We start from the raw sequence: 24,690 nt of genomic DNA, 5'->3' as shown, positions 1-24,690 counted from the left end.
GCCGATACGTTGTCCATGTGTAGTATCACACAGCAATTCATCAAACCCTGGATAAAGCAGGGAACTGTGAATGAACCTGTGAATAAATCTGCTAGTAATATTCTTCTCTTGATCTGTCCAGAGCCCCTCTGCTGATGAGTTACCACATCTCGTACCCCATCCTTTTAAACTTTCATCTGATTCAATTAATATTTCTGTGTCCTTCCCAAAAATGGCTCTGCCATTCCATGCCTCTACGTTCCTCAGCCACCACAGTAATTGTTTCCTTAACTCCTTAACTAAGTACAACATTTGGAAGTAAGACTGTTTAGCTCTCAATACCCTTGCTTAGAAACTTAGGAGGGCCTGGCAATACAAGGGGCCCAGGAAAATATCCTGGCTCGTTGAGGACAGGAGACCCAGTATCCTTGCTAGAAACCTTAAGGGAAATTCCTTTTTTCCCCAGTATTTTCCTAAGCCTCTTGGGGAGCTTCCTTAACTTGTCTCCTTGTAATTTTAATTCTGAATTCACTATGTCTACGGCAAAGCCCAGAAATTGCCTTTGTCGTCCAGGTATATTATCATCCTGACTCCTTCCCTTGCCTGAAGACAGGCCTCTACTGAGTAAAGGACCTCGGTGAAGCACCAAGGTGCCAAAGAGAGGCTCAAAGGGAGACAGAAAAGTTGCCAAAGCCTTCAATTCCAAATAAATTAGAGGAATTTCTAATGCAGGGGCAAACTTGAAACAGTCAAAGACAAATCCTTGAGATCCATTCTTGCCAGCCAGTCTTCTTTTTTCAGTACATCCCTCAGAAGATGGACACGTTCCATTTTTAAATGATGGTAGGTTACCCACTTGTTTAGATCTTTTAACTGTATCTCTAGTCTCAAACCTTTGTCCTTTTTCTTTCATAGTAAGATATTACTGGCAAAACCTGACTCTGTTCTCTCTTGAATTGCTCCTTTGGCCGGCAATTCCTATACCTCTTGTTACACCAAGCTCGTACCCTCGTGCAAGAATACATTTTCTGTGAATTCTTGCGTTGGACCAGGCTGTCTACTAATTCAAACTTGTACCCTTTGATCACGTCCAAAACTCCAGAGTCCTGAGTTAATTATAGTCTAATTCCCACAAAATTGAGCCAGTCTGCCTCCCACCTTTATTGTGGTACCTGAAAGGGTTTTACATACCGTTACCTGCAGAGAATCCTTTCTACTTTTGTGGATAGAAGGTTTGGTGGGTGCCGAACCTTGACTGTGAAAATCTTCCGCTAAGGCCCAGTAAGGGTGTTGTTGTGCTTTGATCACAGCCAAGGATGGAGCTAAATAACCCCACATATTTGGCTATGTCCCTAATAAAATCATCGCCAAAGGGGAGCCCTTGAAAGGTAGGGCCTCCTTCCTTGTTGGCCAACCCAACCAGTTAAGGTTCTATTTTTAGTAAGACACCCTATCTTCTTTCATTGGATATTGCAGTATTTGCATTGACTAGAACACAGATGGCCCTTTGGTCCCATTGGGGCAGCTCTTTGGGGTCAACAGATGGGTCTCCAAGGTAAGCTACCTCAGCCATTTAAAAAATGTGGTTAGGGGTCCAGGGATGTCACGTAGACGATTGTAGCAAGACTTTAGGCCCTTGTCGAACCCTTTTCTAGTGTCCTTGCCACCCATGGCAATGTATACCACCACCTTGGTATCAAGGTCGGTGGTCATTCCAAACTTGTCAGGAAGGGAGGGACGTTGACATTTTCTTTTTGAGGGAGACCTTACCTCCTTTGGAATCTCTTTTTCTAGGCTAAAATGAGAGGTACTCAGTAACGTGGTGAGAGAGCACCCATTCAAGGACAGATATGTTTGAAAAGCAGTTGGAAAAACATATCATCTCCAGGGGATTAATGATACCGATTTTAAGTGCTGAGGCCTTACATGCCTCCTAAGATGATCCCATCACCCACCCCTACACTCTCTGTAGACATGATGGCCTGATGGAGTTGCAGTTCTGGCCTATCAACCACCCCCACCCTCCCTGTAGACATGGGGGCCTATTGGGAGTTGTGTTGTTAGCTGCTTTTTTGTGTGTTTTTTTAGTATTCTTATATAGCGCACGGCTGCCCCAACGGGGTGTCCCGGCGCTTGCATTGGGAACCCGTCCTGGCTTTTCCCTGTGAGATAACCCATACTGGGCATCCCCAAGGTGAAAGCCAGGCATCCCGCCGCGGGGGGCCGTAGTGAAGATTAAGCAAGCTATTGCCCAGAGTTGCAGAGTGTGAACCCGTGATTCGAGTATGCACCGAAGTGAGAATTATCGAGTCCGTGGACATTTGGGCTCATACCCTGCCGCGTCGGGAATTGAACCCTGGTCCCGGGTCTGACCTCAGCTTCCGGGTATGCCTCCTCTAACCATTGAGCCACACTTCTCCCCTTGACCACATGCAAGCCTGGGAACGTAGGAGGCTACATTTGTGGTTGATCATGGTGGGTGCATTTGAGCCCTGGGCTTCACATTTGGGTGACTGTGTGGTCCACATGCATGGATTGGAGCCTGGGAGATGTGTCTTAGCAGATGTGCAAGACATAACAGTGTGATGGTGGTCATTGGTTTGTACTTACCAGCCTCCACTCCCTCATCTATTCCTTCAAGGCTCCCAGGGTGCAGTGTGCCTAGCACCTTCTCCTCCCATTCGGTGTATGGTATTGGATCCATGGGAGTGCCACGGCCAGTGCCGTGTGCCCGCAGGTGGTTCTTGGCCCTGATGCCTTTCACCCTTGCCTTGAGGTCCTGCCACCACCTCTGGATATCGTGTTTGGTGCGTGGCACGGTCCCTGAAGCATTCACTCTGGTCTCTATCCTGTCCCACGTAGTGGTTTTATTTGCCAAGGTGGTCTGCTGCACTAGGGTACCGAACGAATGTGGTTTCACACAGATTATTCCATCCACCATGACCTTACTCACTCTCTGTAAACTTGGGGTTTTTCTTGGGGGCCATGGTGTGTGATGTGCAAAGTGTTGGGGTTGTTGGGTGTGCAGGTGTGTGGTATGTAGGTATGGTGTTGTGGGGGTTGGTGTGGTGGGTGTGTTGGTGTGCAGGTTGTATGTGTGTTTGTGTGTGTCTGTTGTGTGTGATGTGTGCCTCTTTCTTGCAGCTGTGCTGTGATGCAAAGGATTGTGGTAATGGGAGGGATTCCCCCATGTCTACAGGGAGGGTTGGGGTGGTTGCGAGGCCAGCTCTACAACTCCCAACAGGCCCCCATGTCTACAGGGAGTGTGGGGGTGGGTGAGAGGCCAGCACTACAACTTCCAACAGGCCCCAATGTCTAAAGGGAGGGTGGGGGTGGTTGAGAAGCCAGAACTCCAACTCCAACAGGCCATCATGTCTACAGAGAGTGTGGGGGTGGGTGTGAGGCCAGCACTACAACTCCCAACATGCCCCCATGTCTACAGGGAGTGTGGGGGTGGGTGAGAGGCCAGCACTACAACTCCCAACAGGCCCCCATGTCTACAGGGAGGGTGGGGGTGGGTGAGAGGTCAGTACTACAACTCCCAACAGGCCCCCATGTCTACAGGGAGCATGGGGGTGGGTGAGAGGCCAGCACTACAACTCTCCCTTGTCCCATCCCAGAGCAAGATGGAGTCCCCACACCCTATCCTGACCAGTGCATCTCCCTCTTCAAACTTACAGGTAGGTAGCCATCTTCACAGGGAGGGGTGGCTGTGAGGGGGAAGTCTGTACTCCAAATTCCAATGTGCACCCTACACCCTCATGATTGCAGCGAGGAGCAACACAACACAAAGCTACGTAGTAACTCCATGGTTAAAATGTGAAATTAAACATGGGACAGGTGAGTACGCAGTGCCTGCATACTGCATTCGTCGAACAACAAACAAGTGCCATATGTCCACAGAAGGACCCACAAATAATAGACTCTTGGACACATGTAAGAGAAGCGTCACATCTGCACGCATCAAAGAATGGTGGTAGCCCACACAATCCATGTAGTAGGCAGTCTGTGCATGTTGTGAGACTTGACATACTGACAACAGCAAGTACAATATGTGTCCTGACACAAGGCACATGGATGCAATGTCCAAACCCTGTCCCTAACACAAGGTAGACCATCCACATGAAAGACCAACATATGCCTCTTTTGACAATGACTAGACCAGGTACAGTAGCAAGGTAGGTTGTCCACAACCCTGGTGAACATGCCCTAGTCCACATTGCAGACCCACAGCAACAATGTCAAAATGACTACCAAACTTCACAGAGTCCAGGGGTACCATCCAATAGCAGAACAGCACAACACATATCCAAGTATTGTCTCCCCACTTCCACACCACCATAATGCCAATTACTGTGTACAACACCAATGTGATGACATCAACAACCATGTCCTGAATCCCTAGAAAATTGAAATGTAACAACAAAAAACCTGTCATGTCCACAGCATTGATTCTTAAATTCTTAGCCCCTCAGGTGACCGAGAACTGGCAGGAGAAAGCAGCAACCGCCAGCACCAGTCGCCCCCCTCACAGCATGGACTCTCCGGTGATGATTCCCTGGACACCTTGGGTGCGGAGGGCGATGCCGGTGCGCCTATACTCCCAGGGCCATAAGGCTCCCAGGACATCCCTGCCCCCACCACTTGGCCAGTGGAACAACAGCAACTTCTGCCATTGTGACCTGTGCAGCTACCACCACCACCACCAGTCCTGCCAGTACTACCCTCCCTGACCCATTGGACGATAGCGGACCATCAACATCACAGGCTAGCAGGGAGAGTGGACGGGTGAGGGCACAGGTAAGGCCACAGCTTCGGAACAGGAGTGCAGGTGCAAGGCGAGGTGGGGGGCAAAACCCACCCAATCCTGGGACCAAGACCCTGGATGTCATTTCAAGAGTGCATGCATCTGTCCAGTAGCTTTGATCTCTGTCCAGTAGGAAGCTAAATGGGGGCAATCCCAGAACATATGAATGTCTGATGCTCTGGGATTGCCCCCATTTAGCTTCCTACTGGACAGAGATCAAAGCTACTTTGGACTCAATTACCAAAATTGACATCTCAATATCTTTATCATTTGTCATTCTCGGTTTAGACCAGAACATAACTGGGGCAGCACGATCCTTTCTGTTTTATGCCATTTTGCTGGCAAGACGGCAGATTTGCATGCATTGGGTGGACAAGACCCCTCCCACCCACTCAGCATGGCTAAACTCATTATATGAAACCTTAAAGGTAGATCTGAGAAGATCATGCAGAGCCCAAAATCTCACCTTTTGGAAGCTTTTGACAAAATGGAAGTGAGTTCTCCTTGGGTTTTTTTTTCTTTTTCCCCCCAACATCCAATGATTAAGCCCACCCACTCAACAGTTCAGTATTGTGGTCTGCCCAGAATTCGACATCTATATACTGAATATTTTGGCACGAAGTTGCCTTGAGACATCGTCACAAGATGTATGGTTGTTCCTATCACCTCATAAAATTCTCTGCTGAGTTGTGAAGCGGCTCAATTCTCAGGGCCTTGCTCCAAAAAGCAGTGAGATGGTTTGTTGGTTTCTTCTGCATCTAAGGGACGTGTGTCGGGCAGATGAGGATTAAAAAAAAAAAAAAAGAGTGCATGCATCGTACACGGGGTCCTAGGCACAGGCGGATCGGGCCCGCCAAGACTCACTTGAGACCCGCCAGCTGTTGAGGTCCACGGACAACCGTATGGGACAAATGGTGGACCTCATGGGGCTGCAAATATCTGTTTGGAGGGAGTGGTTATCCCGCAACACACCACCTTCCCCTCCCCCAAGTGGCCAGCGGGACAGGACACCACCACCACCACCTGAGGCCACTGACAGGGAGGTGTCCCCCGAACAACCTGCCCCCACAGCTGGGTCCACTCCGGCTCGAAGATGGAGGGGCCATCTGAGGCTGAATCCAGGACAGAGCAGTGGCAATGCACCAGACACCCGCCAGAAGAGGGGCTGGCACTGATTTCACCCTTCCTTGATCCTGGCATTCACTCTGTGCACTATCTTGCCCCACATTGCCAAGCATTGGCACACGTCTGTTCGCTAGGTTTACACCACACAATGTGGTGTCTACACGGTGGTATCATTTGACATGACCTTCAACTCACTCTTCCCCTCCATCACCATTTTGTAAATATGTACTAACACAAATCCACACCCTGTAAATAAACACCACAGAAACACTCAAGGCTGTGTGACCTCCATGTTTAAACACAGGTTTGGCTTAGTTGTTGTCATTACCAGGTGCAGGGATCAATGTTGTTCGGAATCATGGCTCTGAGTGAGTGACCTAGGGATAATGATAGAACAACAAGCACATGTCAGGAAACTGAATCACACCCAAACACCACACCGTACTCAATATCCCACAAACCACAATCATCACAAATGAAGCGGATCACAGGACACACATCAGGGAGCATAGCATGTACACCATGTCCCAAACCCATGTGCAAACAGAACATACCAGAACAGGCAGTATTCACACACCACATCCACCCATCACCAGCAAACATACATCACGCATTGAACAGCAGCACAAGACGTAGTTACTCACATTCAAGGAAAGTAGCGGTCAATGAGCTGACGCCTCTGGTCCATACTTTCTTCCTCCCCACTATCCTCATCACTGGACATGGGTGGGATGGGAGCCGAAGCAACCTGTTGATCTGCAGGGTCCACGATCAGTTCAATATTCTTGCGCAAGGCCAGGTTGTGGAGCATGCAGCAGGCAACCACGATTTTGCATACTTTGCAGGGTGAGTATGGCAGGACCCCTCTGGTTTTATCCAGGCTGCGAAACCTAGACTTCAGCAGTCCAAATGTACATTCCAACACCCGACGTGTCTTCCCATGGGCCTCATTATAGCGTATTTCATCTGGGGTAGTTGGATTCTGCAGGGAGCTTAGCAGTCATGGGCGGTTTGGGTATACAGAGTCACCTAGGTGGGGGGATGACAGACACATACATCAGTACCAGTACTGGTGAGAACAGCATGGCACACATATAACACAGTAGTCATCACAGCACACTCACATACAAGCCACGCATGATATTGACACAGATTAGCCATCAGTTGGGGGACAATGCTGCTCAGCAGGATGCGGGAGTCATGTGCGGATCCCGGAAATCTGGCACACACATGGGAGATGATGTTGTCAGCCAGGCACACCACTTGCACATTGATTGAATGGTAGTGCTTCCGATTGCCATAGATGGGTTCACGTGCCTGGGGTGGAACTAGACCAATATGTGTGCCATCAATGGCACCCACTACGTTACGTGTGGAATCTGGGTCAGGGAATAGAAGTCCCCTTTCACTGCTGCCAACTCTGCTGGACGTGGGAAATGGAAGTAATCATCCTTGTCACGCATCATGGCTTCCAGGACATCCCGCAGTACCATGCTGAACATGGATTGGGACATCCCCCCGGCTGACCATCTTTGTACTGGAATGTGCCCGTCGCAAAGAAGTGAAGTGCCGCCATCACCTTTGCTGTGGGTGTAATTGCTCCAGGATATGGCCTGCATGGCTGCAGGTGCGGTGTCTATTGTGCTACAAGGTCCTACAATGTCGGTCGGTCAAGCCGGAATTAGCGAATCACCTCCTCCCCATGTCCTCCAGCACAGTGTTTGGTCGATACACATTTGGAGCCTTCCTGTGTGGGAGTAGATGGGAGCAGATGTCAATTGTACAACACGGCACAGCTGAACCACACTATCACATCTTGACCAACACACCACAAATAATCCATGTTACAGACATTGATTGTATGTGTGACGTGACAGAAATATAGACACTACAGCTAACTACACACACAATGTTCACCCACAAACAGCATCCTGTGTGCAAATATGTACAATGGAATGTGCACACAAGTTGCAAGAACAGCCAACATCACATGACAGAGGGCCCATGTGTGGACAAGCATCCCCACAGACACACAGGGATGTGCACTCACAACAGGAACCTGGAACACATCCTCCTTGTCTTCATGCTCCAATGACACCACCAACATTGCTGTGCATGCTCACATGACAGGCATTTACATACAACAGACGACACACAGACGCATACACAGAATGCATGTATCGCCCCATCATTGCTTCTTGCACACACAAAACACACACTCACAACTGGATCAAACTGTGGGTACACAGCCTTAATGGACTGTGTTGACGTGTACTCTTTGAAACGTGTGACCTCAAAACCAAGATGTCACCACATTGCCATGCATATCTGACGCAACTTGAGCTCACATCAATGTCCTTTGAAAACCACTGGCAATGTCAATAGTATGATCAGACATGCAACAATTGGACATTGATGAGACACGTGAACACGGGCAATTGACAGAACATGATGAGTTTTGAGGCATTCCGTACATGCCCTGACACACATGTACACCTATTATCATTAGATGTGGGCGGAGACATGCAGTGTGTGTATACACTGCATCAGTGCACGCCGTCCGCCATCACAGAAAATGATCCTTGCTACTGCAATTGTGCGTACCATTGGCTGCATGTGCAAGGTTCATCACGGTCACACACCGCCAACGCATGTGCGCGCTACCGCGATGCAGCATCATTTGAAATTCATCACTCACTGGCATCGCAATGGCCATCCATGTCACGGTAACATCAATACACATAGCGGCACCCACCGCCCGGAGCCGGCGGTGGGTGCCGCTATGTGACTGAATTGGGGGATACCAACTGCCATTTCCACTTGCACATTCAAATGTATCTGTTAGCCTGCCAAGCCCCCGTGGAATGCGTGCACTGCCATTACCAGGCCAGCGATGATTTTAGAATGATGCACCATCGCGCTAGCGGGCACATGCGTTTGGCGGTGTGTGACCGTGATGGTCCTTGCACATGCAGCCCATGGAAACAGGTACCGTGGGATGCGTAAGCAATTTCCAAAAAAGCGTAAACCGTGCACCGCCACAGCGGAGCCAGTCATTGGCTCATTTTGAATGAGACAGCCCGGGAACACCAATTGCTGCAGACGTGTGCCACTGATATCAGCTCAGGGCCCTATAAATGTGTGAATTTGAGCACCACACATCCACTGCTTCCAGCCTCTGCTGCCTGCAACCATCACCTCTACCTGATTAAGAAAAGAGGGTATTCCGCTGTAGAACTCCATTAGAATGTCAACTGAGATATTAAAACCCACAGTCCTGCACAACCAAATGATTTTAACTTCTTTTAACATTCAACCCTATTTAACCTTTGTACCAGGAGCTCATGACAGGTTCCTATTAACCCGATTCTGGCTGGGGTTTTTTCACAGATTAGTCACCCATCCTATGATGAACGATTGGGCTCAAGACCTCCATCCATGCCCCTGCGATCATACTTCTGCCCAATCCACGATTCATGTCGTTCTTTTTTGTACATTTTATTCCCACATGAGGAGAATTTATTTAGTACCTGTATTAAAGTGATTCATTCTTCGACAGTGTTAACCAGCTTTTTTGGCACTACAGCGCTTGGATGACGAGCATAGTGTTTTTAGCGTTTGTATTTTGACATTGTCAATGGAGATGTACCTGTTATCCTTGCGACCAGGAAGTGGTGGTAAAATGACTTTTCTAGTCCCTTTCACGCCAAGCACTGGACCCGGGGCACGATAAGAGGGTCCAAACGCCTTCTTGTTCTCCACCTTCTCACGGACCAGGTCACCGACTCGAGGTTCCCAGCCAACTACTGGAATCTGTAGTGCAGCTTCAGTTGCGGAGGGAAAATGTTCCTTTGCAAGACTGTCATGAGTCTCTTGCAGGTTCTGTAATACAGCTGATTGATTATCTACATCAAAGGGTGCGGCTGTTGCCGCCATGTCTAGACCATCAAGGTCCGGGACAAACATTTTTATGCCAAAGAGTATTTCGTCTGGTGTCCCCCCACCCAGAGGTCCTCTAGGGAGATTATTGAGTGCACATTGTACGCTATATAAATGGGCAAACCAGTTCCTGCCAGTACCTAAAACTCTAGCAGTCAAGGATTGTTTATATGTCATGGTTCATTCGCTCCACAACTGAGTTGCCTTTGGGCCTGTATGGAGACGACAATTTGACTTGCACCTCCAAAGAACTCATGGCTTCCTTGTACGCCTTAGAGGCAAACGCTGGATCCTGGTCAGAATGGAAGGTACCACATGCAAAAATTCCCACAAAGGCAAGCAAATCCCTGATGACAGTTTGTGCGTCAACACTGCATTGTGGTCAGACCCATAGAAAATGTTTGCACAACTAAGATAAACTTATACGCAGTATCAGATGAAAATGGACCGCAGCGATCTAGATAAACACATCCAAGTGGTTTATTAGATATGTACAGCTGTGTTTGTGGCAGCTGTGCAGCAGTGTAAGGTTTAATCTGCTGACAAATGTCACAAAAACGGACATACTCACGAGTTTGTTTATACAACCCACGCCACCATTAACGTTGCTGTAGGATAGTAACAGTCGCCGAAACGCCTGCATGAACCGAGGCCATGCCTTCATGAGCGGCTGTTATCAAAGAAAGTCTGCAGTCCGCATTGGGAATCAACCTATCACCAGGTCATTAATTCTCACATAGGGAACATTATCAGAACTTAATTGATAATAATATTTAGAAGGGAAACCCTTTGGGTAATTACCACTCTTCTGTGTAGCAGCGATAGCTGACAAGATGTTTTCATCAATCTTACTTTTTGACCTTGTAACTGCTACTACTAAGTATCTGGCTACTGCTGTTTTTGCTGCTTCATCAGCTAAACTGTTGCCAACAGCCTGTACTCCTTCGCGCTGGTGACCAAGAGTGTGAATTACTTGTGTGAGAGGCAGATGTTCTTTAAGTTCTGCGACACGAACCAATATCATTTTATGCTTAATTGTGCTACCTTTAGAATCACAATAGTAATTCTGAGTCAAAAAGATTAAATTGTCGTTGAAGGACTGAACACAGTAGTAAGAGTCACTTACAATCAAAGGTGTCACAATAGGGCCAGCAAACTCCAGTACAAGCACCAGATCAAGCAGGTCTGCAAGCTGGGCGGTACAGTCCCCCAGTGCCTAGGTGTGCACTGCATTGGACTTGAACTCTCCTTTCACTATGGTAGCTACCACTTTTGCGCAGGCTGCTGAATAAGAATGTTTAGAGCCAGTCGCTGGTTGCGCAGAAACGTTGGTGGAAATGATACAATTGTACCCTTCAAGTGGGCGTATAGACAGAGGAGCAGGATGGACAAATTCATACTGTAAGAACTCCTGAGCTTGCAAGGAGTTGTTGAAGATTAATGTGACATTAGGAGAATTCAATGAAGTAGCTCATTGTATCTAAAGAGGATGCAAAGCTTTTGAATTTGATACACTGGCTTTCGTCACTGCTGCAAGAGCCCAATAACGTATGCACGTCCCCTTCCTTCCTGCCATAATGCTGGGCTCTTGGAGACTTGATGACAGTCTAATATCGGCAGTTGACATTTGATCTTTCCCACACAGCTTGCATTTGAACTGACATAGTTTGGGTCTGCTGCATACGGTATTGAGGCTAATGATATGGTGCTTATTTGATTCAACCAGGTGATTACAAGCAGGCTTGCAAGATCTAAGTACATATGTGTACCTTTGCATTGGGGTTCCATCTATATTGTTGATACCTGTCCTCTTTTACAAGGAACCTGCAAACTGATTGATACTTAAACTCAGTATCGACCAATCCAGTGTAATCCCCTCTCTTTTTCGCATTCCTCTGTGTAACCGACAGTGCCCCCTTATTATACCCAGCCGACATCCTTGCTTTCTGTATCTTTTTAATATCTATGACTTTGAGGAATGTTGCCTATACATTTGATATTGAGTATTCCGGTTAACCGTGACTTAGATGGGGAACGACATATAGGCAGTTGCTCTGGTTAATCATGTTGACTCTTCCTCTTTGCTGTGATTGATCTCTTCAAGTTATCAGTGCCCTGAAGAAGTCCTCTAGTAGTTCGAAACCCGTCGGCTATATCATTGTGAAAACTGATGTTTATGACCACGTTTTAAAAGTAATAGGAATTTGGAATAAAAGGAAAATTTGGAATAATGTCTGCGTTGTATACAAATTATACATTTGTTCTCTCAGTTTTTGTAATTCAAGTGTGGTCCACCTGTGCTTATGTTTTAAATTGTTATGATCGTATGAGTATTTACACTGTGATGGTGGGTGCATTCCAGTGAACACAAACCCCATGAAGTATAGAGGGGTCAGAATATTAGAGGGATAGCAGTTCAGCTGCTATGGCTCAGAGGATTCCACTGTCATGCTTTTCGTTTATAAACCCAGCAAAGATTGTAATTTTTTTAGAGTTGTAGGAGAATGCAAACATACGCATTTCTCCAGGAAGTGAGGTGCCAGACCTCGACCTTTATTGTTGAGCTCATAGCCCAGAAACAACACTGTGTACTCTGCAATGTGTCATTTTGCAAAGTTACATTTGTATCCGAAGTCCACAAACCATGCTATGATGTGGTCAACGTGACTGAGATGCGGCCATAAGTTGTCATTCATGAGATAAATATCATCAACGTAAGAGTATGCTTCAAGATTAATCTTGTCTAACAAAGAGATGACACAAGCTGCAAATACGCCTGTGCGGTTCTAATAGCCCATGGCTAATCTTTAAAATTGTTTTATTTGCCGCCGGAAGTAAATGCTGTCCATTCACTACTTACAGAGGACAGGTTATGACTAAAAAAGCCATTACAAATGTCAAGTGTGGTTTTTAATCATTTTCTTCCAAGACTATCCACGAGGGCTTAACTATGGGTGTTCTGAACTGCACAGGCTCGACAATGGGAGTTCAAATGTCGATAATCCAAAACTGGGCGGTACAACCCACTGGTTACAGTAAACAGTGGGTTATTCATTGGTGACACATGTCTCAATCACACCTTGATATTCCAATTGTTCAAGGATTTCAGCAATGGGAGCTTTCGCCCCCACCTGGTTTTTTTTGGGGATTGTGGCTGTGGCATAGACTGCAATGGTATCTCATGAGGTGGTGAAAGCTTATCCCACCCTACATGAGTACAGTACAAAGCCGGTGCAAGGACCTGAGCCCACTCTTCTGCTAATGTTTGCACTCGCTCCTTGGTCACCGTATGTGCAAAACTAGGAAGGATTACCTCTTCCCTTCAGGGAGCGGCTAAAACAAAAGGCAGGGGGCAGTCTGCCTCTGCTAACAACATCTAATACGAAGAAGTCAGATATTCCCCAAAAATCCATTTAACTACACGTTGTATGTCACCTGTTTGAAAAACAATGTCAAATAGTCTATCAAGCAGAGCCAATCGGGTGTCAGTAGTTTCAACTGTGATGAAAATGTAAGTTGTTGTCGCCTTCAGAAATGGACGCAGTGCTTGCCGCACTATTGTAACCTCTGCTACGATGTCTAGCAGCGTTACTGTCCATGTTAGGTTCCGAAGTTGCATTCCCACCGTCTGTGGCATACCCGGCTATTAATGAAGGAACTTTCCTTTTCTGAAACAGAGGGCGTTGATGAGGAAAATCGTCCTGTTTGCCTTTACCATCAGTCCGACGAGGATGCTAGTGTCCTTGCGGGGCACTTCAACCTCGAGCTCTGCCACATTCACCTTCACTGGCTTGTGAGCACGATGTTTCCTGTGAAGAACGAGGACAACGTTGATCAGGGACCTGAAATCTATCAGGAGACCTAAGTCTCACGCAGTTGCGCAAATTATAAGTGCGCTTAGTAGACTCTGGTATCGGTGACACAGCACACAACCCTTGTTTCTGTTCTTGCTTTCACTGTTTTTTATTCTTCTAATTCTTTTTAGGAAAAACTGGACGGTCGTCTTTATTAGACTGCTCCGTTTGAGTTTGCGGTTGTGTCGCTGATTTAGCAAAAGGTTTACAACCCAAACTATTGCGGCCAATGGTCTTATAAGCCTCCGCAATAATTTTCGGTAGCTCACAGGGTTTTGCGGCATCTGGGACAAGGCGCAAAGCATTAGACACCTGAAAGTTAACCGCATCTCCCTTTACATTCGCAAGGATGAGATCAGCAACTACGTCAAACACTCCAACAAACCTCATTCCCAACTCAACTGCCTCCTCCAGACTGTGCTCATCCTGAACACGCTTGATCATGGAGGGCATAATAGTCATAGATGCTGTGCCGAAGCACTTCACATATACTGCTGTGAATACATTACCCCAATTTTAACAATTGGTCACCTCTGGTACTTAGTCTTTCTGCAAACTAATTGTGAGTATCCTGTGTTTTGCCACAGGTGTGAATTAGGAAATACTGCTTCCAGTTGGTCAAATTTCTCAGCAAGCCAGTAAGGTAAATCGTCCTTATTCTGAGGGCGCTTGCCCATAACCGAATTAACCATGAAAGGACTAATCAACATCCCGACCCGTCCAACTGGGTGCAGCGCAACCCCAGGTGCCCCCACCTGGAGATTGTGAGAAACGTATTGTACTAGAGCCCGATGTACCCCAATTAAGAAGGTATGGAAGACAAGTAAATCGTCTACTGGGACTTGAAAATAACGTGGATGTGATGTGTATCTGGCCAAAACTGGCCAAGTGGTCCCAGGGATTGACAAAAGGCCGAACCGGACCAGAGTCAAGAAGTGAGGGAGGGCCCAATAAACCAAATAGGTGTTGCCATGCTGAAATCAGAACTTCTTGTGTCGTATTTGGCGGATAATTCGCAGGTATTGCGATGGGAGTAAATGCATGGAATAAGATATCATCCCAATCTACTGCCCCAAAGGTAACCGAAGAGTAGAAAATCTCAAATTGGTACTCTGCGGTTGCACCAACCACAAAAATAAGTGCCATACCTGCGTCACGCACTCCATATTGCGTCAAATGACGTTGGAGTGCCGCACGACTACGCGGAGCAATTTCAATCGCAGCCATAAGGACAAAGAAGAGGAAAACAATTCATATGAATGGAAGCAAGAAAAGGGTTAGCAATTCAAATAGTGAACCTTCTCTAAATCTCAAGCTTGAGTAAACCTATAATTCAACTATATAGGTAGGTTATGCCGTCACAACTGTTATCCAGAAACAGAAGTGAGGGTGTTGTGGACAAGTATAAGCACTAGTAAAGTGTCTCGAATATAAGAACAAATGTTAGGTGCACCTTGTTGCAGGGATTCTGCTCATGCACAGAACTATGCGCAGGAAACCAGGACCTCAGTGTATTGTGGTGTACCAAAAACCCACCTCAGTGCCCAGAACCCCAATCCGACATGCATCAGTGTCTCATTCATTCTCTATGCTACAGCAAAGCTACCAATAATTAGACAACTCAGAACACGCGACTTAGGAAACTCTCAGGAATAGTGGGAATCAAGAACACTCTTTTGTTTTAACAGTAATACCAGTCCACAACGTGAATAATCAGAGAAAGAATATAGTTTAAAATGTTTATTTTGAGTACATGCTCTAAGATGCAGTACTTTTGCGAATACTAATAAAAAGATGCATAATAATAATTCAAGCAGCATTGTTACAATTCCATAAAACACAAAGGGGGAGATCATATTAAAATGACAGTTGAACCAGGTCTATTGCGCCTTGTACCACCCTCCCATGGCTAGGAGCTAGCTTTTATAATAATAGAAGACCTCTAGGCTTGAACGGGGAAACCCATACCTCCAAGATCAGATGCAGAAAATCACATCCCATGACAAGCATAGCTCTCTGTAGATGGAAAGGTTTTTTCCAAGTCCTCCCTTCATGCATGCAATGCAATATTAAAAGCACCAGAATTTCAGTTATTTGCAGCTTCGTTCCTGTTATGTCCTAGTGCGTGGAACTGATCAACATGAATAAACAGCATACATTGTTATTGGCCCTTGACAATCTGTGCAGACTGAGGTCACAGTGTAAGACTAGATGTGTGAAAAACAGACCGGTCTCATATGAAGAAAAGCAAGCAGTTTTATTTACGAGAACAGAGGCAAGTAGTGATAGGTGCAAATGCGCCAAAATGGTGTCTAAGCATTTAGTTCACTTATGCTAACATAGCAATGTCTGCAGGCAATATTGTATCTTCACTACAGTGGGAGTCATCATCATCTGCCATGGTATCTCTCTCAGAGGGTGCCTGCCGCATGCAAGACCAAGAAGGGAGTTGCAGATGTCCTTCTGCTGACTTGTGTATTGAGACAAAGGTGCTTTCATCCCTAATGTTACTCTGACTACTGCTTGCATTCTGGAAATGTGATGTGGCTTTCTCGCTACAATTGAGGCTAAGCCTTAGGCTTATGGTGCACCAATAGCAATACACACGCAACAGTTGGCATGTATGAGCCAGGAGCCCGAGCAGTCTTGCGCTCCCTGAACAGTCCCTTCATGCCGGCCACCCTCATAGTGCATGAGTCATTGTAACATTGTTGATTGTGGGCCGTGTGATGCAGACACTGCGACTGGGACACATACATCAGTTGGTTCCTGTCCAGCCCAGACCTGAACCATACCCAGAGCCCAGAGATAATTATTCACACCCCTACACTGGCCTGGCGTACGCCGAGCCATCCCACTCGGCTTATGTAAATGTTAATTGCATTTGTAAAACGCTGCTGTTACCAAAAAGGTGTCCTGGCGTTAGGGTGAAGTGCCTACTGACGGACACTAGGAGAATAATTTGTATACTAAATTCAACCTAATTGGTAAAAAGCCATGTTTTTAAGGCCTTTCTGAATTCCATCAGGTTGGTCAAATGTCTTAGGTGTGGAGGGAGGGAGTTCCAGGCTATGGCTGCATTAGTGATAAAGCTTCTGCTGCCCCAATTGGCTTTCTTCGTCCAGGATGTAACAGCCATTTTGGTATCCGAATGACGGAGTGTTCTTTTAGATGAGTACCATTGGAAGTGTAAGTAAAAGGTGAGGCAGAGGGCGAAATCGCTAGTAAAGCAGCGAAAATCTACAATACTAAAAGAGAGAAGTGTTATGAGTTAAGGGAGTCAGTAGGCAGAATTTTGGCTACTCGGACAAGGCAACAAGAAGCTGTGGGTATAGTTAGAGAAATTAGGGATACATCGGGTACGGTTCACTCAGAGTCGAATGAAATAAGGGAAGTATTTAGGACATTTTATGAGACGTTGTACGATGATGAACTAGAGGGTCGAGATTCTCAAAGAGATAATGAGGAAATGAAGGAGTATCTTCAAGAGATCCCTATAGATACAATCGAGGAGGATGAAGCAGATGGATTAGAGGGAGTCTTGCAGACAGAAGAAATCAAGTAGGCAATATGGAATCTGCCCTCTGGTAAAGCAGCAGGTCCTGATCAAATTCCTATAGAGTTTTACAAAGTATTTTGGGACCTCCTGGTAGAAGAGATAATGAAGGTTATGCAACTGGTACAGCTGGGCAAATCAGCACCTAAGTCATGGGGGAGCGCTGAGGTTGTAGTAATATTAAAAAAAGGGAAAAACCCAGAAGATCCAGGATCTTATAGACCCATTACTTTACTCAATGCGGACGTAAAAGTCTTCTCCAAGGCATTGGCATCTAGGCTTGCAAGAGTTATCGATAAAATAGTCAGTAGCTGCCAACACGGTTTTATACCAGGGAGAGGAACTACCCACCATATACGAAAAGTAATAACTTTATTCGATGTTACTTCAGTCACAGGAGACCCGATGGCAGTGATGTTACTTGATGCAGAAAAAGCATTTGATCGGGTCTCCTGGGGCTATCTTTGGTATGCTCTGGAAAGAACAGGCATTAAACAAGGTTTTATTAAAGTCTTACAAACTCTTTATTTAAAACCGGTAGCAACTTTACGGGTGAATGGTGGAAACGCGGGTCAATTCCAAATAAAAAGAGGTACAAGACAGGGGTGCCCTTGCTCACCGCTATTGTTTGCTATATACATGGATCCATTAATACGAAGAATAGAGACATCTGAGACGATTGTACCCCTAACAACATTCATCGGGCAATGTAAAATCTTAGCTTATGCAGATGACATTGCTGTAATCACTCCAAATCCCTCTGAATCTATAGCACACCTGGAACTCGAGGCGATGAAATTTGGAAAGATATCGGGGTATAAATTAAATATATCTAAAACGCAGATAATAAAAAATTAGTTTACTCCGTGTATAGACAATCGAGTGACGCAGGAAGGCATGTATCTAGGGGTTATCATCTTGGCAGATCTGGATGTGTTAGTAGAAAAGAACATCATTCCTTTGATTAAGAAAGTAGAGAAAGATCTGGATAGGTGGGACAACTTGCATATGTCAATAGTGGGGCGGACAAATATAATAAAAATGCTGATACTCCCAAAATGTTTATATTTATTCAGAGCAATACCTTTATTATTTGATGTTAAAATATTTAAAAAACTAGAGTGTATAATAAATAGATTCATCTGGGCAAAGGGGAAAACGAGAAGAGCCCTTAGATTCATGACATTTCCGAGAGAAAGGGGAGGCTGGGGAGTTCCAGACTTAAAATCTTATTACTGGGCGGCAGCTCTACAAAATATGATTGGTATGCTGGGAGGGGAAGAATCAGAAGAGTGGAGCAAATTTGGAACACTAGCAATTTATGGACTAACCTTGGGAATGGAAGTGAAGGATGTTTTGTTGAAATGTACAGAGGCTAGCTATTACAAGAGGACAAAGTTTAAGAAGCTCATAGCAGCATATGAAATTTGGAAAAGTTTCTCTAAAAAAATAGGTTTGGGGAAATATAATGTATACACCAGACTCTCACATAACCCAAATCTTCCACAAGATATTTTTTTCGGGGTTTATATTTGCTGAGTGGGAAAACAGGGGAATTAGAACTATAGGGGATGTAAAGGGGGACCAGGGGATTCTTCAATTCTCAGATTTACAAGCTAGATTTAACCTAGAAACTAGGCAATTCTTTAAATACTTACATGTTAGGAGTTTTCTCTTGAACAAAAAAGGAGGCGCTCTGGGATTCAGGCGCAATCCAATTATGCAAGTAATTCAAAGTGGGGAAGATTGCACAATTAAAAGGCTCTATGCTGAACTGATAAAATCAAAACAGGATGACCTTCAAAAATGGAGTGAAAAATGGAAGGATAATCTTAATATTAGCTGTGAAAGTTTTGGTATCTCTCTAGAAAAGGGTTATTCTTTGTTATGTTCAGCACCATTGCAGGCGCAACATTATAAAACGATATATCACTTATATTATACACCTGCTAAAATAGCACAATGGGGAGGTACAGTGGGTATTAAGTGCTATTGGTGTGGAAGCTCTGATGCCGATTTACAACATGTATTTGCAACATGTCCTCATCTAGATTTACTAAAAAAAGATATTGAACGTTTCATAAATAATATTTTAGGAACTGAAATTGTGTTAACCCCCGGAACTATATTACTAGGAGTTAATCTGGAGGACGCACGACCATTTAGCGGGAGGGAATTTCTATTTGTTGCAATATCTGTTATGAGATTATGCATAGCCTCTGCATGGACTGACTCTATACCTCCTATCTTCCATAAATGGCTGGCTAAGTTATTAACAACATACAATGTGGAGAAAGAGATCTATGCAAGGAAGGGAAAAAGAGGGAGGAAGCTGGGCAAGATAATATGGGACCCTATCACGCGGTGGAAAGATGATTGAATAGTTTAAAATTGAGCTTTGTCTGAAATTTGGTTAAATGAGGATCACATATGAGTTATAAACTGGTATGTTGGTAATAATGTGAGAGATTTATTTGATTTTATGGAAACATTAGAGAAGGGTAACTTTGTTTGATTAGCCTTAGGTTATACAATTTGGAATAATATTTTGGATCATATTACCTTAGTCCTTTGCCTTAACTGGATGTCGCTTTCTTTATTATGCCTGTCGTTGCTTTATTTGTTGTTTTTTCTCAATGTCATGCATTTTTTCTCAATTAATATTGCCGTGCCCTGTACATAACTGTAAAACATCTCAATAAAAATATTAAAAAAAAAAAAAAAAAAGGAAGTGTAGTTTTAGGAATTTTGTTCCTATTCCATGCAATGCTTTGAAGACCAGACACAAGGCCTTAAACTTGGTACGCTTCCTCTTCGGCAGCCAGTGTAGCCATCTGATTGCACCTGTGATTGGTGCATATTTAGGCGTTCCCGAAAGAAGTCTGGCGGCTGCGTTCTGGAGAATCTGTAATTTATTCATTAGGCCTTCTTGTAACTTGAGATAGAGACTGTTACAATAGTCTAATTTAGACATCACTAATGCAGTTACTACCGTTTGTTGTGCTTCTTTTGGAATTAGTGGCATCATTTTTTTGCAGGCTCTAAGGGTGGACGAGGTGGAGGATGCCACGGAGTTCACCTGGTCCTTGAAACTAAGAGTGTCATCGATCCAAATACCGAGGTTTTTCACCTTCCTGGTTGGGACTGGCAGAAGTCCTAGTGAGTTTGGCCAGCAGTTGGGTGTCCAGAAAGCTGGATTGTTCCCGAATAGCACAACCTCGGTCTTACTGGCATTTACCTTCAAGCAGTGCCATCCAGTTTCCTACCGCGTACATACAGTCATGAAATTTGGCCGCAGTGTTTTGTGGTCTTTCTGGTTGAATGGTTACTACGATTTGGGTGTCGTCAGAGTATGATGTTAAATTAAAACCGTAGGATTCAATGAAGGGCGCAAGAGAGGACACATAAACGTGTGTGTCGGGCTCAATGAAGACCCCTGCGGGACTCCACATGGTAGTGAGAAGGCATCCTCCTCAGATTTGTCTAGTTTGACAGTTTGGGTTCTTTCCAAGAGAAAGGATTTTAGAAGTTTTTGGGCATTGCCCTTAACTCCTTTCTCATCTAATCGGCCCACCAGTACTGCATGGTGGACCGTATCAAATGCCGCAGGTCCAGCATGATCAGGGCAGCCCTGCCTCCTTGATCTAGAGTAGCTCTGATTTATTCCGTGGACTTGATAAGAGCTGTTTCCGTGCTATGGCCTTCTCTAAATCCGTATTGTGCGGGGTCAAGGGCCTGAGCATGATTAAGAAACTGGTTACGATGATTATTCCTATCTTTCTCTAATAATTTTGCTGGGAGAGGAAGTCTGGATATAGGCCTGAAGTTGTTCGGATCGTTAGAGTCAAAATTAGTTTTTTTTAGTAGCGGCAGAATGGAGGCCTGTTTCCATTCCCTTGGAAAGTATCCTTCTTTATACATGAGGTTAAAGATGGAAGTGAGTTTGCATGCCACAGTGTAACCAGCTAGTTTTAATACCTCTATCGGGCAAGGGTCATAGGGGGAACCTGATTTAGTTTTAACCACGAGATTGTAAGGGGCAGATTTACACGCCCCTTGCGGCTTATTTACGCCGCTGTTGCGTCACTTTTGTGACGCAGCGGCGGCGCAAATCCTGCTCCATGGTGCAGGGGTACTTACAACGTGATGCATCTGGGAGAATGAGTCACGTTGTAATGCCCTGCAACACATGTAGGGGTTCCTGTGCAGGGGGGGGGGGGGCGTTCCGGCGCAGGAACGCCTCCTAAAAGTGGCTGAGTGAAATTTACAAGATTTCACTCAGTCACTTTTAGGCCCATGCTACGTCAAAACCCTGCGCCTGCATGAAGCAGAGGTAAGGATTGACGCAGCTTTAACTAGATAGGGCCCCCAGAGCATTGCTGGAGCTGCGTCGCACTTGCGATGCAACTCCAGCAATACATCACTTTTACGGCACAGATGAGTCACGCATCTTTGCCGTTTTTGCACCATACAATGCGGCGCATCCATGATGGCGGAGCTGTGGCGCACAATAACTGGCGCATCCCTGCTGATTTGCAGGGATGGCCAGTTATTGTAAATATGCCCCTAAGTGTCCCCTTCGGAGAGAGGGCTGAAACTGGTAAGTCCGAGATTAGATATTTTATTTGAGCCTGTACTAGTGCAGGTGACTGGGTCGGCTGTCATTCCCTTAGGTGAATCTGAAAATGTTGAGAAAATGACGTTATCTTTGTCATAGAAGAACTTAGCTATTTTATTGCATAGGTCTTGGCTTAGTGGGAAAGCTGGGGCTCTTAGGTGGGCCAGGGAATTAACAGTTTTGAAGAGTGTTTTGGGTGAGTTTTTGGCCTCATGTATTTTGTCTGTATAGTATTTTTGTTTAGTGTTTTGCAACAGCTGTTTATAGTGAGGTAGACTTAACTTTATATTCCTTTTTGTTTTTGTCCTTATATCCCTTTCTCCAATTTCTTACAAGATGTTTACATATAAGTTGCTGGTCTTTGAGCTCCTGTGAGTACCAAGGTGCAGAAGGTTGTGTTCTATGGAGGGCAACTGTTTTTAAGGGGGCTAGCTTCTTCCCTGCCTCTTCTAGCCATTTTGAGTAGGCTTTGGTAGCGTGATCCAGGTTCATGGGAGATGGGGTGTTGGCAGTTATAAGGAGGCTTTGTAAATCCTCCCCTGCTATGCTTTTCCAGGCTCTAGATTCAACGTTTTTATTAGAGGGTTTAGTACCCGACCGATTGGATATGGTAAGCTTAAAGAGTACTGCTGATTGATCGGTCCATGTAAGAGGAAGTACATTTGTGAAAGAGAGAAGGGGGTTATTGGAAAAGATCCCATCTAGAGTGTGACCTGCTTGGTGCGTGGCTCGGATGTACGTTGTTACAACGCATGTTGTAACAACGCATGCCTTTACCACGCAAGTCTTACAACGTAAGTCGTTACAACGACTTGCGTTGTGGGGCGTGGATTTAGGAATCTTATAATTTTATATTCCAACACCAGTCCCCGTAACAGTAGGGAAGGTGTTGGAATATAAAATTGCAAGATTCCTTATCCCACAGCGCCATCCAGCGCAAGTCGTAGTAACGACTTGCGTTGTAATAGCTGCGGGGTAAAGGCACTTCGGTGTAAAAACCGCGTCGTAAGCGATGTTCCCTACGTGGCTCCGGAGACCAATTGTTCTAGATTTCCACCTGACATGAGATCCAGGAGGTTGGCTGTATCTGGGTCAAGGTCTGCCTCTAGATGGAAATTAAAATCACCTAATATTGTAAATGAGGGCATGTTAAGCCCTATGTCTAAAATGTTGCCTACATGGGTTATAAAAGGTTTTCTTGGGCCTGGTGGTCTGTAGGTAAGGGAGCCTCTAAAGGAATCTTGATGAGAAATCTGAAGGCAGAAATCCAGCGCTTCACATTCCTCATTTATTAGCGGATTGAAGGATGATGTAATGGTGTTGTGATGTATGACTGCTAGACCACCTCCTTTTTTCTGAGCTCTGCTAAGTGAATAGCAGATATAGTCAGGCGGTGTGGCTTTCACCAGGTCAGGCCCTGAGGCGTCATCCGTCCAGGTCTCAGTAACAGAAGCTAACTTTATACCTTCATTTTCCAAAAAGGAGGCACATTCAATACTGTGCTTGACCAGCGATCTTGCATTGAACAGGACACATTTCCAGACAGTGCCTTGGATAGAGACTACCTGCTTCCTAGTCAGCCCTGCCACAGGAAGTGATGTCAACTCAGGAATCTTAACATTGCAGCCTGTGCAGAGCTTCGAGATGTGAGAGAGCCCGTGTTCAGGTAGATAAATACTGCAAAGTTGGTCAGATTTGTTTGGCTTGAAAGCCCTCAGGGCACTGCTGGAATATGTAAGAGGTATAGTTCTCCCTGAGGTCTTACGGGCAGGGGGGCTGTTGCTGAGCTTATGTATAAAGGGGGGGAGGGAAGACGCTACATATCCCAGTTCTTCCCCACTGCCGGAGGTGACATGGCTGACGCCACCTGGCAAGTCACGAGATGGATTTGGGCCCAGATCTTTTGACTGGGATGAATGTGTGACATTGATCCACATTCGGTCCATCACCTGTTTTGTTTGCAATACCGCCATAAGTGCGCTGGGGATGCTCAGACGTGGGTCCCAGGCACTCCACACCACTGGAGTCAAGCTAGCCGGGCTGATGAGAGGTGTTACCTCGAAACCGGTCTGGTCCTCGGATGCTTGATTCCGTTCTGGGAAGGACATGGCTTTTGTAGTTCGGACTGGACTGTTCCCATGGGGCACAGGGTCAGAGCTGATTTGCATATAGCCATTGTCTAACCCAGGGTGGTGTGGAGTGCAAAAAAACGATGGATTTGGGCCCAGATCTTTTGACTGGGATGAATGTGTGACATTGATCCACATTCGGTCCATCACCTGTTTTGTTTGCAATACCGCCATAAGTGCGCTGGGGATGCTCAGACGTGGGTCCCAGGCACTCCACACCACTGGAGTCAAGCCAGCCGGGCTGATGAGAGGTGTTACCTCGAAACCGGTCCGGTCCTCGGATGCTTGATTCCGTTCTGGGAAGGACATGGCTTTTGTAGTTCGGACTGGACTGTTCCCATGGGGCACAGGGTCAGAGCTGATTTGCATATCGCCACTGTCTAACCCAGGGGGGTGTGGAGTGCAAAAAAACGATGGATTTGGGCCCAGATCTTTTGACTGGGATGAATGTGTGACATGATCCACATTCGGTCCATCACCTGTTTTGTTTGCAATACCGCCATAAGTGCGCTGGGGATGCTCAGACATGGGTCCCAGGCACTCCACACCACTGGAGTCAAGCTAGCCGGGCTGATGAGAGGTGTTACCTCGAAACCGGTCCAGTCCTCGGATGCTTGATTCCGTTCTGGGAAGGACATGGCTTTTGTAGTTCGGACTGGACTGTTCCCATGGGGCACAGGGTC

General features: G+C 45.8%; 1 protein-coding gene across 1 annotated transcript in view; it reads right to left on the bottom strand.

Annotated features, from left to right (window-relative positions):
* The window catches only part of LOC147701146 (uncharacterized), a 122,870-nt gene that overhangs the window by 9,575 nt on the left and 88,605 nt on the right, over positions 1 to 24,690 (bottom strand). The window contains exons 6-7 of the mRNA XM_086929312.1: positions 14,090 to 14,198; positions 13,566 to 13,659 (exon numbers count right to left, since the gene is read on the bottom strand). Coding sequence (XP_086785438.1) covers positions 13,566 to 13,659; positions 14,090 to 14,198 — 203 coding nt within the window. The remainder of the gene's footprint in view (positions 1 to 13,565; positions 13,660 to 14,089; positions 14,199 to 24,690) is intronic.

This window comes from Lissotriton vulgaris, chromosome 7, assembly GCF_964263255.1.
Source record: "Lissotriton vulgaris chromosome 7, aLisVul1.2, whole genome shotgun sequence".
In the NCBI taxonomy this organism is placed as follows: domain Eukaryota; kingdom Metazoa; phylum Chordata; class Amphibia; order Caudata; family Salamandridae; genus Lissotriton; species Lissotriton vulgaris.
The sequence above is the reverse complement of the archived record's forward strand: the minus strand, read 5'-3'. Positions and strand labels throughout refer to the sequence as shown.